At 43.5% G+C, this 16,083-nt stretch overlaps 1 protein-coding gene across 2 annotated transcripts in view; it reads right to left on the minus strand.

The window, feature by feature from the left end:
• LOC119465120 (ufm1-specific protease 1) overlaps positions 1-13,158 on the minus strand; it is a 67,335-nt gene extending 54,177 nt beyond the window's left edge. For both annotated transcript variants that reach the window (XM_037725918.2, XM_049655591.1), the window contains exons 1-3: positions 12,901-13,158; positions 3,482-3,553; positions 765-905 (exon numbers count right to left, since the gene is read on the minus strand). In XM_037725918.2, coding sequence (XP_037581846.1) covers positions 765-905; positions 3,482-3,553; positions 12,901-13,023 — 336 coding nt within the window. In that variant the 5' untranslated portion in view covers positions 13,024-13,158. The remainder of the gene's footprint in view (positions 1-764; positions 906-3,481; positions 3,554-12,900) is intronic.
• Between the last annotated feature and the right edge of the window lie 2,925 nt (positions 13,159-16,083).

The following is a 16,083-nucleotide window of genomic DNA, read 5'->3' on the forward strand; positions in this document are numbered from 1 at the left end:
TGTGTTTCCTCGCGGACATTTTTTCGCTGCATGCTAGCAAGCGCTGGCATGGTTCAGTTGTAAAGTAGCTGACTCCCACGCAGCGGGCCCAGGGGGAGCTGGGTTTTTTTTTTTTTTTTCTCATTCCCAGCAATAGCTGTAATGGACACCACGGGCAGCAGTGGTGGCGGCGGACACCATCGCCAACCGAAATGGCTATTGGAATGAGCCCATAACAGCTTACACTGTAAAAGTGGCACCACACTACCGTGGCACTTACAATTCAGCTGCCAAGCCTATCCTTGGCAAATCAGCACAACTGCTTTCCATGCACTTTGTTTGTCCTGCAGCCACCCGTCCAGCCCTGTTGCCCAGTGTGTGTTCCTTCTCTATTGCCATCTAGTATTGCTATATGTATGCTGGGGAGCACACACAGGCACGCACTACCATGAATCTCGTAATATGTCATGAAAGCAATACTTAGTAAAACAACAGATGGCATTGGATGATGAAAATTCCTACAATTTCAATGTATTAATTTCCAACACTCACCCCATCGACCGCCAACCCCCATTGTTCTTTTCTTCTTCTTTTTTTTTTTGCTTGCTCAGCAATTGCCTTTTCTAACTTTCACAAAGCAGTCAAAACCAATGTAGCCTCAAAGCTTCGTGACGGGACTCTACAAAGGCTGAAAAACGAGACCCATGTGAGAGGGCAATACACCCATCGTAGCAATGATCTCACACAAGAATGGGCTGTTTCAAGTACAAGTATTCACTGCTAACCTGGTAGAAGTGGTCAAGACAGAGGAACACTTCGGTGCTGCCAATCCAGTCGCGTGACCCGCTGAACTGGGATTCCTTATCGCCAAGCGTCACGAGGGCTGCCTGGATCTCAGCAATGCTTGGCACAGCCCTTGCACCCTCCTGCAAAAAAAAAAGTCCCACTTCAGTAAGAAGGCTCTCAGTTGGATGAAAATTAGAAGGGTGAAGAGCAGTTTACTTTTTTTTATTAAAACAGCGCACCGAGGGGCAGGAACTGCAGAGGACGCATGCAGTGCTGGCTTCCATCACTTCACGACTCCAAAAGAACAGGTCTGCTTTTTAAATGCGAAGCATTTCTTGGCAAGCATTTGCTACTTTGACAGTATCTATCAATCTATCTATCTAGCCGCCTACGTCTTTGTACTCTCATGGTCATTTCGCTAACTTGGTATGTACCAAAATTGGCATACTATGACCAGAGTATACGACGAACATAAATGATATGTCACGACATGCGTGTCATGTAGGTCATGAAACAGCCGCCTACGTCTTGGTGCTCTCATGGTAATTTCGTTAACTTGGTAGGTACCAAAATTGGTATAGTATGACAGGAGTGTATGACGAACATAAGTGATAGGTCATGACATAAATGTCATGACGTGCATGTTATGTGGGTCATGACAATGACCCAGCGAAAAAGATTAACACTCAAAAACCACTGAAATGGGCTCGGACATCGGTACTAAGTGAAGGAAACACTAAAGGATGCTGGTAGAAGTCATAGTCATGAGCATGACTCGGCAAAAATGACAATGACTCGGCGAAAAAAAGATTAACATTCAAAATGAACAGAAATGGGTTTTTACGTGAGTACCAAGTAAAGGAAACACTAAAGGATGGTGGTAGAAGTCATATTCATGACCATGACTCAGCAAAAATGACAATGACAAAATGAAATGGCAAAAATGAAATGACAATATGAACACTCAAAAATCAATGAAATGGGTTCGCATGTTGTACTAAGTGAAGAAAAAGGCTAAAGGTTGATTGTCGAAGTCATGGTCATGAGCATGAATAACACATGCATGCCATGACATGCGTCTTAAGTAGGTCATGAAACAGCCGCCTATGTCATGGTGCTCTCATGGTCGTTTCTTTTAACTTGGTAGGCACACTGCTTCACATGACATCAATTCCCACAGGGCGTGGGATCTGCCGGCTTTTTTGTGTAAAGAAGTGTTTGAAGTCAGCACTGTGTGCATTATTTCCTGTCCCTTGTTGCGCTGCTGTAACTTCAAGACGTTCAACCAACAAGCCATAATTATGACATTATCAATTTTCTTTGAACTTTGTTTACATAATGTAACAATTTACATGATGCGGGAGACCCAACAGATACAGCTGCCTAATGTGACAGCTTGGCAAAGCCGCAGGCTCCCGGGGACATTACTGACAAAGAGGGAGCACACAAAAAAAATCTAGAATATAGGTTACATAGACATTGCCTTGAACCTCAGGGCGAGCATATTAAAACCAGGCAGAACTCCTCCACAATAACTATCCATGTATATATGAATAACTAAACCACGTCATATACAAGGCGCGTACAGCAGCCACGCTCCTCTCCCGTGCTTCGCTCTCGATACGCAGCACCATCTACTACTAAACTCACACGTGAGATAATAGAGGAACAAAGGATAGCCCAAGGTAAGGATGCATATGTAAATAGTATTCACACAGAAGGTGCTGTGGCATCTTCAAAGACACAAAAATGTCAACGCAATATATGCTTTATTGTTTTTATATCAATTGTCTCAAATAATGCATGTGTGGTGAATGAGGTGTGTTAGTGATGTAGCCTATATATTATGGCACACATTTGCTTCCAAGATCAAACTGTTGGAAGTAGCATAGTATGTGTCTCATGGCTTTGTTGTCAATATGATTGTGCTTTAGCTATGGCACCGAGGCATCTCCAAACAAACCAGCAGGATATTTCATTAAGTAAGCACAAGCAAAAAGCCACTTTCAAGGAGGTGGCTCATTTTGAAATAACGCTAAGCAAAAACAGTCATAACTGATGGTTAAAACTAGCAGTGTGGCATAGATGAACGTGAACAATACAACCCAAGTGCGGTCAGTTCTAATTCTGGAGCAGTGTCAACTTCCCCAGTTTTCTCTCCTCTTCTGTCATTATTACTGCATACCGAGCTAGTTTTGAATGGTCAATGGTAGTGACAGCTTTTGGCTTGTTCTTGCTTCCCATGAAAGTACAGACATAAGCTATATTCTCTAGAGCAAGATTTCTCTATGTGAAAGGGCTTATCAATGCATTAATATAAATAAAATTTGACAAATAAATAAACCATGACGAGCATATAAATAATACACGCAATATAAATACAAGCAATATAAATAAACCATGACCGGCAACTGGAGAATCTTACTGGGCAAAAACAAGCCCAAATTTGCTGATAAGCATACAGCCGGTCAGAAGCAGTTTGATGCGAATCATCCTGCTCACCAGCCTATTTTATATCCACTGCATGATGAATATCTCTCCCAGTGGTCTCCAATTATGCTCATCTCGCATCAGCTGAATATGACGTATGCCTGGAGATTTCCTAATCTCACCAGATCACCTGATCTGCTGCCATTCTGAACTATGTTTGCCTTCACCTTGGCCACAATTCTGTTGTTTAATACAACACTCCTTGCTAATTGTAGAGTCCACTCACCCCTGTCTTGTGCTTTTGATATACCACCCAGGAGCAGATTGTCTGCAAGGTTCGGTAGCCACAGCCCCAGCCCTGGAGGAAGGCACATGTGCAGCATCTGAATACGCTGGAATCACTTGAGCGTAATATGTGAACACACAGAGGCTTTAATAAACAACATGCAAAACCCTATACTTTTCTGAGAAAAATGTTTATTTATTTGTTCGTATTTTTTTTTGTGGTTTTACTAGCCTATTTTAGGCTGTAAAGAATGCTGCGGAGTAAGGCATTGTCAAAATTTAGGTATATCTTAATGCAAACGAATTCTTACAGCTTGTCATTCCAACAAATGCAAAGTTTATTCTGCTTGAGAAAAAAAGAATAGTAAGTTCCATAAACACGAAATAACTTTTGAGAAGTGTCAAACTGCACATATCTTCTGGCATGCGAAAGCAAAATTTAAAAAATCCCCAGCATAAAAAGCAAATGCTGTGCTGTTAGAGAAAAGAAACACAGAAAAATCACTGCCCAAGCACTCCGTAAAGATGGTTAACCAGCGAAGCTGAAACATGCGGCCCCGGTGTTTATCACTGGGTTAATCCCGACTATTCATTAAAGTCTTTCTCAATTATTGGTTACGTCTTTGTGTTTTTAACAGAGAAGCTGTTTAAGCCAGCCGTAATTTGTGGTTCGTATCGAGAAACTATCAAGAAATACAAGAAAAACTTTCTTGCTGAGGCAGGATTCAAACCCGCGTATCCACGGTCCCAAGGCGAGTGTCGTAACCTCTAGGCAACACAACCACGCTTGCTAAACATGCATCCACGCAAACGATATGATTGCGGTCGAGCGTCGTCGTCTTCGTCCACAGCTGGCCCGTTCCCACACTCATGTTCTGCAAGGTGAAGAAGAGGTTTTGCGTGCTATGCTCGGGAGAGAGCTAAAGAAAATGAGAGCAAGAGTGAGAGAGACGCATTCAAGGAGCGGGTCTGCTGGAACCCGTTGTTGGCATTGCAACACGGTATCGGTGTTGCAAGCTGCGCTATGCAACACGCAGTGACGGCCGTAAGTCCGAGACGCGTGAAAAGAAACTACAGTGGAATCTCGATGATACGATCACGGCTATTATGAATTTCCAGATGATACGAATTTTTCTGAGGTCCCGGCCAAGCCCCATTACTTTGCAGCGTGCTAGAGAACGGTTGCTACGAATCGATTTTCGACCCGCGTCGGTTGATATGAATAAACGCCGCCCCACCGACGGCCGCAAAAGAGAACAGCGCGTAGTCACGCGCGTTTTCCCTTTCTCTTTTGGTGCGGAGGCGCCGACAGGGCGCCGGACAGTGCGGAAGCTGCGACTGGGCGCGAAGAGTTTGAAGCGGTGACGCTTTTGTTGCTTTTGTGCTTTTCTTTTTGTCTCTTCGCTCGCCGCGGCGGCCGCGCTTCCCCACGCGCGCGGCCACCGTAGCAAGCGAAGGTTCGTGCGGTCAATCGCTTCTACGGAAACTGAGCGGCGTAAGCACAGCGCATCCAAAGGTCAGAGCCGCGTGGAGATCACTTTCAAGATGCGGTGCGCGCGATAACACCGACAGCCGGCACAGGCGCAAAGTACAAGAACGCATTTGTTGGCAGAGTAGGAGCCGCCCCCCCCCCCCCCCCACCGCCCTTGTCGGCGAGATTTTCCCGCGGAAGCCGCAATTTCGTCTCAAGCGGCTGCACTGTAAGCGGTATGCGTATACATGGAGTTCTATGGGAGGGTAAACGGGAGTCGGAAAAGGCCGCGTTGTAGCCAGTTCTGCACTATACACGGTTAGGTTATAAGTGGTCTATACTGTAAATGCTTTTTACGTACGTGTGCCTGAGTGAGTTCACCTCTTGACTCTTTAATTTAGCTAGTTTTAATTGTGTTTCGATGATATAAATTTCGGCTAATACAATTTTTTTCTTGACCCCGTGAGATTCGTATCATCGAGATTCCACTAATCATCATGAGTAATGAGATGAAAAGTTTGCGCGCACTTCCGGAAAATGCTGGGCTACCATCGCCCAGCTTCGCTGTTTCAAGCGTTGTGCGGCCGAGTGCAAGGTTAAACGTTTTTTTAATGAGGTCACACACAAGTTCGGCTGTGACGGAGAGAACGACGTCACTGGCGGTATGCTCACAGTCCACCGTTGTCGCCATTGCCGCTTGTGATTCTTCAAAATTAAATTGCTTCAAAATTAAATCTGCCCGTCCTTTAAGACAACGAATGGCTCATACTCCCTTAAGCAATGGCTCATACCCCCGTAAATGCGGCCTCCCCATTACGACGACAGAAGAGAAGTGAAATTCTACGCTGGAATGATGAGCGGCAACGGAGCCAGCTGCGGAAGAAGACGACAACGACGAATGCGGGAGCAGTGGCATGGGCGCGTTCGCGTGGTTGTGGCGAGAGGCGCCAACGAGCCAGCTGTGGAAGAAGACGACGCTCGAGCCATTGCTGATGACGATAGCTTCTGCGTACAGGTAACGGACTGATGAATCGGCTAGCCATATACAGCTTCGCTGTAAAAGGAAACAATATATCACAATGCACAAACTGCAGGAACTGGGAAAATGTGGCGAGACCATTTTAATGGCGTGCCCACTAACAAGATGGTCTGAAGTAATCCTGTCTTCTTTTTTTCAGTTCCACATGGGTATTTATTCTTGCCATAGTCCTGTTTGCTTCATATGCGACGTAACATCCACCTCATTCAGAGAAAGTATTGCCTTGGTGCTCAACTAGCAGTAGCAGACAAAACATCGGATGGGCAGATCATTTTGATCAATACTGCTTCATACACAAGATAAGCGTTACCTCCAATACGCATTGGCATGCCTTCACAAAAGAAATTTATTGAAAGTGACCTCAATAAGACATCTTGTGACCAGACTTGTACCAGACTTGTAGACCAGACTAGTGACCAGACTTCTACAAACTAAAGTACATCCCCAGTAGATATCTATAAATTTTTGTGAAAGCAGGTGAGGTTCCAGAGACAGACTTCTTTGCCTAGATATGTGACATACTGATAGTTAGAACAAAGCCCAACTCGGATAAAGACAGCAGAATATAAAGTAACAGTGCCAGTGTTGACTTACTACTAATGCTATTGCACATTTGACCTGCATGCTTTTTATGCATACAGAATTACCGTGTAAGTAAAATTAAAGCACAAGCAATACTATATGTTAAGGTATGTAAGCTATAGCGAATGAGAACCAGATAACAGCAAACGTTACAGTAACTGTCGCCAATCAACTTCAAATCTAGTCATTGCTGCTGGAAAGTGGTAGTTGTGTAAACACCCGTAAAAGCCACATCTTCATTATTTGTGGCTCCCAGCTTGAACAGTGAACTAGAGTGGCATTTGGCTTCGAAAATGCTGTCATAGGGGTTTGTCACCCCTGACATGTCAACTTCTTGAAACTTTGTACTATGGCATGCTAGTTGACCAGAAGAATTCTTCCAATTGGTTAGCCAGCAAAGGTAGTGGTGGTCACTGGAACAGCCACTCTAATACAGGCAGAACTTTATAGCAAGCCATTCTTCTTTTGTTGCTGAGTTATGGGACATAGAATATGATACCATTCTATCTGCATATGCCACAACTCTATTGGCACACTCTTGCCACTAAATGAGCACAACACCTAGACTAACGCTGCTGGCATCCGTATGGAGTCTGGTTGAAATCTATTTGTCAAAGTTATCATGCAGAGGAGGCACTTACCAGCACTGCCGGAGCTTGTTAAATGCAGTTGCGATGGATCAGCCCATGCAAAGGCATTGTGTTTTCTAGGTATACTTGATTATGGCGCGAATTACATTTCTTGAAAAGGAGACAGAAAAGAGAAGACAGTGAAGGCATTGTGTTTTCTTGTACTGCCCATTAATTGTGAGGCTATGCATGCAGAATTTGCAATAAGCCTTTCAGAAACACTGGGCCTTTGACCAGAAACACCTGACAGCCTCCATTTGTGATGGCTGTGATCATATCTGGATAAGACTGCACACATTCATGGCTCACAGAATTAAGTACTGGAGTTCCTCAACACCAAAGTGGAACTTTCCCAACTTCAGCATGGGGCTAGAGCACTGTATTTCCTGGAGAGTTCATAGAAGCCATCTTAGGTGTTTTCCACAAATGTTGCTGAGAAAATAATGAGAAATATCTAGGTATACCCTGCATATTTACTGCTGCAGGACCGACGCAGTGGTATCTATTAGTTTATGAAATTTTGGTGAGGCTGAGTGCAAACTAAAAGGCAGGATTTGGTTTCATTAAGCCCGCTAGATATCCCCCCCAAAAGCATTCAACAAAAGCACTGAGTTCAATTTGCCAATAACGCCTCTTTGGGTCAGCTGATAAGTAGTGCATGTGTCTTAGATGCGGAGGGAATTATCACTGGTGGTATGTCTGTCATCCGGTAGCACTTGTGGTAGCCAACAAAGAAGTGTAGACATCACCCTTTAATTTTTCAACCAGAACCCACAGGTGATGACCAAGGACTCTTTTATGGTTTCATAAAAAAAAAGCATGATGATCGGTTGCCCCACTTTCCTTTGGAGCCACACATTAAGGGTTTTGGTGGATCAGTGTCACCATCAAAAAGTGTACCATGATTATTCAGCACTTCGTCAGTGGCATTTGAATGACAACTGACATCAACAAGATTGGTGCAGTGTACCAACTGGCATGACAGACTGAGATAGCCCTTATCTCTCAACTGATGATAAACTTGCACTCACGTCACTGATTGCTGCTGATAGCTAGGTGGCTTGTTTTCCATGCTGTACTGCAATCATAATCTCCATGTTCAAAGTGAACAGTGAAATCATCCAACATGCATTTGTCTCTTGTCTGAAAGGAACTTTCATTTTCAGCAGTTAACCCAAGCAGATAAGACTCTCAAATCAGCTGCCAAAGCATTTTTTAACTGGCTTCTCCAACAGCCTCAAGCACAACACGGGGCTCCTACTACCACATGCTGCTGCTTGTGCACAGGAACCTCAAATGTTTCAGTCTACATAATAATAATAATAATAATCACATCAGGGCTCACAATACGAGATGCTGTAGGCGAGCAGAAAAATCAGTCATTACAACAGCTTACCCACCGCCCAGCTCAGAGTTAAGAAGTCGTGAACTAAAACATAAATTGTGAGGTTTCAAGTTCCAGAGGTCCAGAGTGAGCTGAGGGATGCCGTAGTGGATGTCTCCTTGGCCTTTTTTTAAGACGCACCCAATGCACCGTAAATTTGCATTCTGCTCCTATCGAAACATGGCCGCAGCAGGCTGGAATGAAACCCACGAACTCCTGCTCGGCAACACCGACGCCACAGCCGCTAGGCCACAGCGGCGGGATCGAGAGGTCCTCAAGCAGAGCTCAAGGCAACATGCACAGCTTTTGTTTAAAGCGATAGCGTTCTTTGGCTCTTCTCCCCACTTAGCGGTTTGCCTGCTTCTGGCCAACATGTGACACTGTATGTCACTAGTTGTCACTAGAAAGAAATAAAATAAATAAATAAAAATGCTTTATGGTCAGTTTCCAGCCCCGGCACAGAAGCTCAATGCTCTAACCCTTACACCATGCACACATCTGAAAAGGCAGAATTAACTCGAGCAAGCCATCACTTCAGGCGATTGGCACGTCACATTGCAACAGTTAAAAAGTGAGTGTGGGCCTCTTCTAGCTGACAATGAAGAAAGAAGTTCGTCCTCAAAATTCGCTGCATGTCTCTCATCGTACTGTGGTTCGTTTCTACAAGGTCAAGCACACTGTGACTTGTTACTAAACATGTTTTAATGCTGAATAAAGGTGCCGCTTACTCTGTGTATCAGGCGCATCACATAGCAACAATTATTTTTAAAAAATTGAGGACGTGTTCCAACTCGTCATGGTACATGTCACAAATGGTTCTACCAATGCGATGACATGAGATATGCATATTATGGGGTACAAAGGGAGTGCCCTGCAGTGGTTTTCTCTCAGCCCTCTGCTATGAGCAGTCCAAAGGAGGACTCCCCCGGTGAATCTGGATGAACGTAAACAATGCCACGCAGAGGTTGAACATGTTTGATATGCCACCAAATGAGCAAAGGAGGAAGGAAAGAGAATCTCTAACATCTCCAGACACAGCGGCAGTAGTGAAGAAGAGTGGAAATATGGACAGGTTCAGATTGAAGAGGTAGCAGAAAAAAAATCAGATGGACGAAAGAAAAGAAGGCATGAACATTTAATGAAAGCTACTACAAAAAACAATAAACATGAACATATGCAAATATGCAAAACATATGTGTGCATTACTGCATAACATGATCCACTGAGAAACGCTTGCAAAGCTGTCGCTTACAACGTCAACCCCAAGGTTGGTCCTACAGCATTTTTTAGAGCATATCATTTGCGGCCCAAGGAGACTTTCCGATACAACCACAGCAAGTTCCACAACCCTTTCAGTTACATAGGGCTATTGCAACAACTTCTGCAGCATTATTTTTTACCTTTATGTGCATACGCATTGATGTTTGTAATGTGCAGTCCTGCCCAACAAATAAAGGTGTGTGCAGTAGCCCCATCTTTCCCTTCTTCACTTTTAGCTACTGTGTCTTCTTCCCATTTCAACCAAGCAGCTCAACTGCAAGTCGTTTCACACTAATCAGTGGCTTGGGCACAACTGACTTGTTACAACAAATATCTTCCTTTTGATTTATTTCATACTATATCAAAAATACAACAGCACCATCAAATGCAATATTTCAGGACGAGCTCTCATGGTTGAAACCATCTCCTGTTTGTACATGTGCAATATACAAAAAATGAATATTAGGAGTTTGCATTTCAAGCTAGCAGGTCTTAAAAAGTGTACACCTAAAACAAATATTAAGAAAGACAGAACAAGCCAATGAAGAAAGCAAAAGGATTAAAATAGGTTGAGCTAATTTACAAGCATACTTTTAAATTGCAAGAAATGTACTGCTTTAAATAAAGGTTAAGGTAAGCATTAACTCGACCCTTTATTGAGGAGTGTTGCCTACAGGCAACATACCAGAAAAAAAAAAGTTTTCTTGCCGAGTGTCAGTATTCAGTACGAAGTTTCTGGCTAAATGTCTTCGGCCAACACTGAATGGCAGGCAGCAAGCGTCATTTGTTGGTTTGAAGCAGAAACGGGATGACGAAGATGTTTGACATGCGACTGGCAAATCATTAATGAAAGGTACCGCACAACATCTTGAAACAGCCCATCATAAATTTCACTGCAAACCTTTATACAAAAATGGTGCGAGTTTTTTCACAACTTCTTGACAACCACATGCTAAGTACAAGTAGCCCCCTAGCTTAATGCTCCTTAAAAGATTCTTGAGACATTTTGTTAGAGCAGTGCCTAAATTGCCATGCAACTTTATGCATAATCTTTAAACCATCACTATAGTAACATACAAATGAATGAGAGAGAAAATGGCAAAGATAACTCCAATACAAAAATCAGGAAGTAAAACAGCTTTCCAATCACGGGTCAATAACCTTGTGTTGTACCTATGCTATTTGCGCATGTCATTCTTACACAAATAACCAAATGCACCAGAAAAAAAAAAGTATATCACCACCTTGTCACCATGGGTTCTGGCAAGGTCAGTATACCGTAACATGGTTAGTAGAGCTACCTAATTATCTAAAGGCATAGAGAACTGAAAACAAGCAGACCTAACCTGCTTGATTTTTCTAAGGTGTTTGATCATGTATCAAATAACTAATTGAAGAAATTATATAAATACTAGGACCTAACGACTTCCTTATTGGCCACACTCAATATGTGCAGATTTGATAAAGCCTCAGATACAGAGCACGACTTCAGGTGTACCACAGTGTTCTAGGTTGCATCCTATTGTCTACATTAACCCAGCTAGTGCAATCTATGTTAGCTGCACATGCGTGTACGCTACATCACAAAATTAACTCGAATGCAGATCATGCAAAACCGAGTGACTTCAACACGATTTAAAACCTTGAAGTTAAGTACGAGTGGTAAACGATTCATAACATAAGCAGAAGTGCACTGCTAACAGTAAAGGCATAAAAATATTGGGTAAACATACTCATTTTACTCGTATTACTTTCAATATATTCACACTGACCAGGTCAGCTCAACTTCTCTGAACCTGCTTTTTGGTACAAGAGGTGCCAACAGCACCTTGGACCTCCTGAAACTGAACTACTGGCGTATAATGGTAACTTGACATTTGTTAAAGAATGTGGCAACACTGAGTGCTTTCCATATTGCCGCAGGCATCACAGAAGTTCTGTCACAACTGCAGCCACAAGGACCTCCTGCATCCCTAGTCCTTCTCAGGTCACCATCTCGAAGGGTTTGTCTCTCTGAGAAGCTCCTACCATGCTACAACTGCCCTACTGTGTTTTGCACAAAGTCACCAAAGTCACCCATGATATATTGCCCCAGATACTAAATATTACTATGATATTAAAAATAATAGCGAGAATACCAGCACAGCTGCTAAAAAAATAAGGAATCTTACTACTAGAATAGCATGCAAGAAGTGAACATCTAAAATGAATGCGCCAAGTAATAAGCAACCAAATAAATTAAAATTGTACCAGATATAGACATGTCAGTAACCTTGAAACGAGGGCTTCGTTTTTTTTAATTGATTTATTATACCAGGAATATCTTCCATATCAATTTTGCTTTTGGAACCTAGCAAAGTTCACTAAGGGAAATAGAACAAGGCACAGTACCTGCAAATGCTTACATTTGCTTTACATGTTACATGCGCTTTACATGTTAAAACTGTTTTATTCCACTTGCCGCTAAAAAATGAAGCTGCTACAGTCGAAAGACTTTATAACGAAGTGCTTGGGGCCTCTGAAATCATTCATTATACAGGCCACTTCAACCTAAAGGTGACACACCGTACAGCTCACAATAGAACCAGGACAGAAATATTCATTCGTTATACAGGTCATTTCGCTGTAGAGACGCTCGGCCGTATTTTCGCAGGCAGTGCAAATTAATGTCCAGAGTATGCCAGTGATCTTGCAAACCTTGCTACTGATTCTTTCAAGAGTATAATCCTGTACGGTCATATCACGTGAGAAAGGCGCCGGGTTGTTTCTGTCCCCCCCCCCCCCCCCCCACTATAGTACAGTGCATAGAACCAGCAGTACGTTCACCTAAATGAATATGCTGCCTCGACAACACACACCGCTGAAACCATGCATGTCATCAAGGTAACCAAAATTTTGATATTGCGCTGTTTCCGTTTAAGTTCACACTGCACCGCCGCAATGCGAGGCGCCGGTGCAAAACAACCACAAGACGTGAGCATCAATCAGCCCGTTAACCTAAAGCATGCATCGCACAGCACGTCGTTGAGTAAAAATGTAGGGATATCAGACGTACTCTGTCGTCGACACCGTCGCAGCCGTAGTGATAGTACGCGTACTTTCCCTTCACACATGCCGTACGACTCGCTTGCGGTGGCAAGCCTAAGCCCTCGTGGACGTCTTCGAGTAGGGCCGCCATCCTGTTCGCACAGATTAGAAAGCGTCCAAAACGTCGCGGGGACCACGGTCGAAACAACGCGCCATACAACGTGCCACAACCCAGAAGAAAAACAACCTAATTTTGTGCCAAAGCCTGCCCAGTCACTCTAACATGCATGGAAGTGGTAGGGTAGCAGGTAGTAGTGGTGCACTACGATACAGTGTGGCGCCACATACCTAAAAAACATAGTAGAAAGTCCATGCTGATTACATCAAGGAAGCATGGAAATTAGATAAGAAGTGTAACCTTGAAGTTATGCCACATGTTAGCAGGCTGCATCTTTTTCCCAACGGTTTTGAGAAACAAAGAGTAGGCCAGTTACTCCTCCTTTTTAGTGATGAGGTACTTAAGGACTGTTTTTCCTACCGAAAACAAATTGAAAGACTCTATGACCCGGGAAATGTGACAGAAGCTTTCATTTTGAGGTTTCAAACTAATCAAATAAATACGTCGCGGTGCCAGCAACAGCGTCAACCAGAACTCCTGAAGCTGGCTTTTAGGAGTTTTCTAGCGTTTCTTAACGAGTGGGAGTCGCACTCTCATAGCTCCAAATACGGATTTTTGAGCACAGCCTGCCGAGGGCCTGCGGGTTACCCTTCGCTGAACTGGACATTGCCAAGTACCTTAGCTCACATGCAGTTTCCGTTTATCTTCTAACCTGTAGGCTGATCAGGACAGTTGGAAAACTTTTGGGATTGTGCGACAATGCAACTCTGCAAGATCACCCGACACCTACCCAATTCTTGGTCACTGTGAATGCACTGGCCTTTTAGGTGAGCACAGCCCCAAAGACAGGAAGCCCCCTGAAGTGATCAATTCACTAGTTGGACATGCATGTCAGTCAAGCCAGGATAAGCCAACCCCATAAATGCACTTGACTGCCTTGTTGATGATAGGAAGCTCGGTAACGTTGAAGCTGTTGATTTTCTTCCACCTGAAGATCATAGCAGGTGTTTCACTCACCACAGCTCAAGCCGCTAATACATTAGTTGCAGGCTATGTGGCTAGGAAAGTTGCCAGATAAAACCGCTTGTAGTACATGTAATGGGCCTTGACAATAAGCAAGGACAGGGCCATTCAAATACCAATATTGACTTCATTAGACATTGTGATTATGGTGGTCTGCTATACCCCTCTTGTGGGCTTTCCGGTCTTGTAAGTGCTTGAGAAGAGTCATTTACCGTTTTCTTCAGTTCAAAGAAATGAACGCAGAAAGCATGCAAGACTTTGCCATGTTCCTCCAAAGTGTTGACCTGCCAAGTCAGGTGACACATATCACAAAGAGCTGACATGAGTATAGTGAAATTTTATGTACTTCTGTTTCGATTCTATGCTAAGTCATTGAACAGGAGCGCAGCTCCAAGAGACAACAGGCGAAAACACCTGAAGCTGAGGCGATGTAATTGAGCAGCTTTCTTGACAGGTGGGGTTGTAGTAATCGATAATTTCTGGGTTTCTACGTGGGAAACCACGATATTATTCTTTCACTAAGTTTGTGTCTCGTTGTGAAGATATTTTGGTTTAATCGAAAGGAGCAGCTGGGCGGAAAATTTTTTGAATTAGAAATAAAGTTCAGAATTATGTTTGTCTGTCGGTGCTTTCCTTGTGCGCGACCAGTCGCAAAAGTAGAAGCAACACGCGATGCATTCACTTGAAGCTTCCGACTGTTTAGCATGTGAAGCAATATAAAAGATATAAAACATGCATGACCGAACACAGACACTCATATGCATTAAATAGAGATGTTTAAGCTCTATGAGTTAATGTGTTAAAATTCATCCAATACCACTTGAAGGTATGTCACTGCTTAATAATATTCCTGAATTTAAAAAAAAGAACAGGCTCGACTGGTGAGAATGACAGCACTAAATTGTGATCGGGCGCTTCGCGGAAAACGATGAAGTACATAAAATTTCACTATACTAAGTGTCAACTCTTTGTGATGTGTGTCACACCCTGACTTTGGCAGGTCAACACTTTGGAGGAACATAGCAAATTCTTGCATGCTTTCTGCATTCGTTTTCTTTGAACTGAAGAAAACGGTAAATGACTCTTCTAAAGCGCTTACAAGACCGGAAAGCCCAGAAGATGGGTATAGTGCCGTTATAGCAAGAAAACTGCTGCTGCCTGTGTGGAAGGGCTAGATTTCATGATTAGGTGGCGTTGCAGTGGTTATTAATTGCATAAACAGCCACACTTGCGCACAACTCGGAACGATACAAAAATCAGCCACGCAAACCACTCGCAAGGTATCACTGCGGCGAGCGTAGCGCTCCTGTGGTCAGTAACGCCCTCTGGTGGCGCGCAGTGCGGTCATCGTAAGAAGGACCCTCTTTCCGGCGCCGCACGACACACTTCCCCCTTCTAGTACACTGTAATTCAGATAACTCCCCGAGGAGATTCTACATCAATTTTTTTAGGTCCAAAAATTTTTAAAAAAAGGTAACTTGCTTTAGAACACAGCCCTGGAGGCTATGTTGGGGGCTACGGCAGGCACCAGGTAAGAGGCAGACTGCTTTAATTAGTTTGATAATTAACTAAATATGTTAATTAACTTTTTATTTTTATTTTAGGGGCTATGTTAAATTTGCAGAATTGGTAATCGTCCTCCAGACAGTTCACCAGGAAAAAGAAATTTCATTAACAAATTTTTAGGGCGCATTAGGAGACGACAAAAAAAAGTTACCCCGGCAAGCAGTTTCACACTGTATCACAGTGGCGGTGAGTGCATCTGATGCAGTTTGCTTTGCCCTGCGCTTTGCGTCAAATGGCTGACACCACCTGAGACCTAGACAGAGGGTCGCCAGTATCGTTGGCTGTTTCGCTTCGCTCTACATGCTGCCATTGCACTTGACAGTGAAGTTCACCATGCATCGATGGAGACCCAAAAATAAATCCATTCAGCGCGAACGTGCTTGCCGTGCACACTATGCAAACTACTTGAAACAGGCAAACCACGCTAAATGATGTGTAACGTACACGAAGAGGACGCTGATGCCCGCTGCTACCTGCGCAGCCGAGAAACTGACGAGCGAGTGT

This window comes from Dermacentor silvarum, chromosome 9, assembly GCF_013339745.2.
Source record: "Dermacentor silvarum isolate Dsil-2018 chromosome 9, BIME_Dsil_1.4, whole genome shotgun sequence".
NCBI classification, from domain to species: domain Eukaryota; kingdom Metazoa; phylum Arthropoda; class Arachnida; order Ixodida; family Ixodidae; genus Dermacentor; species Dermacentor silvarum.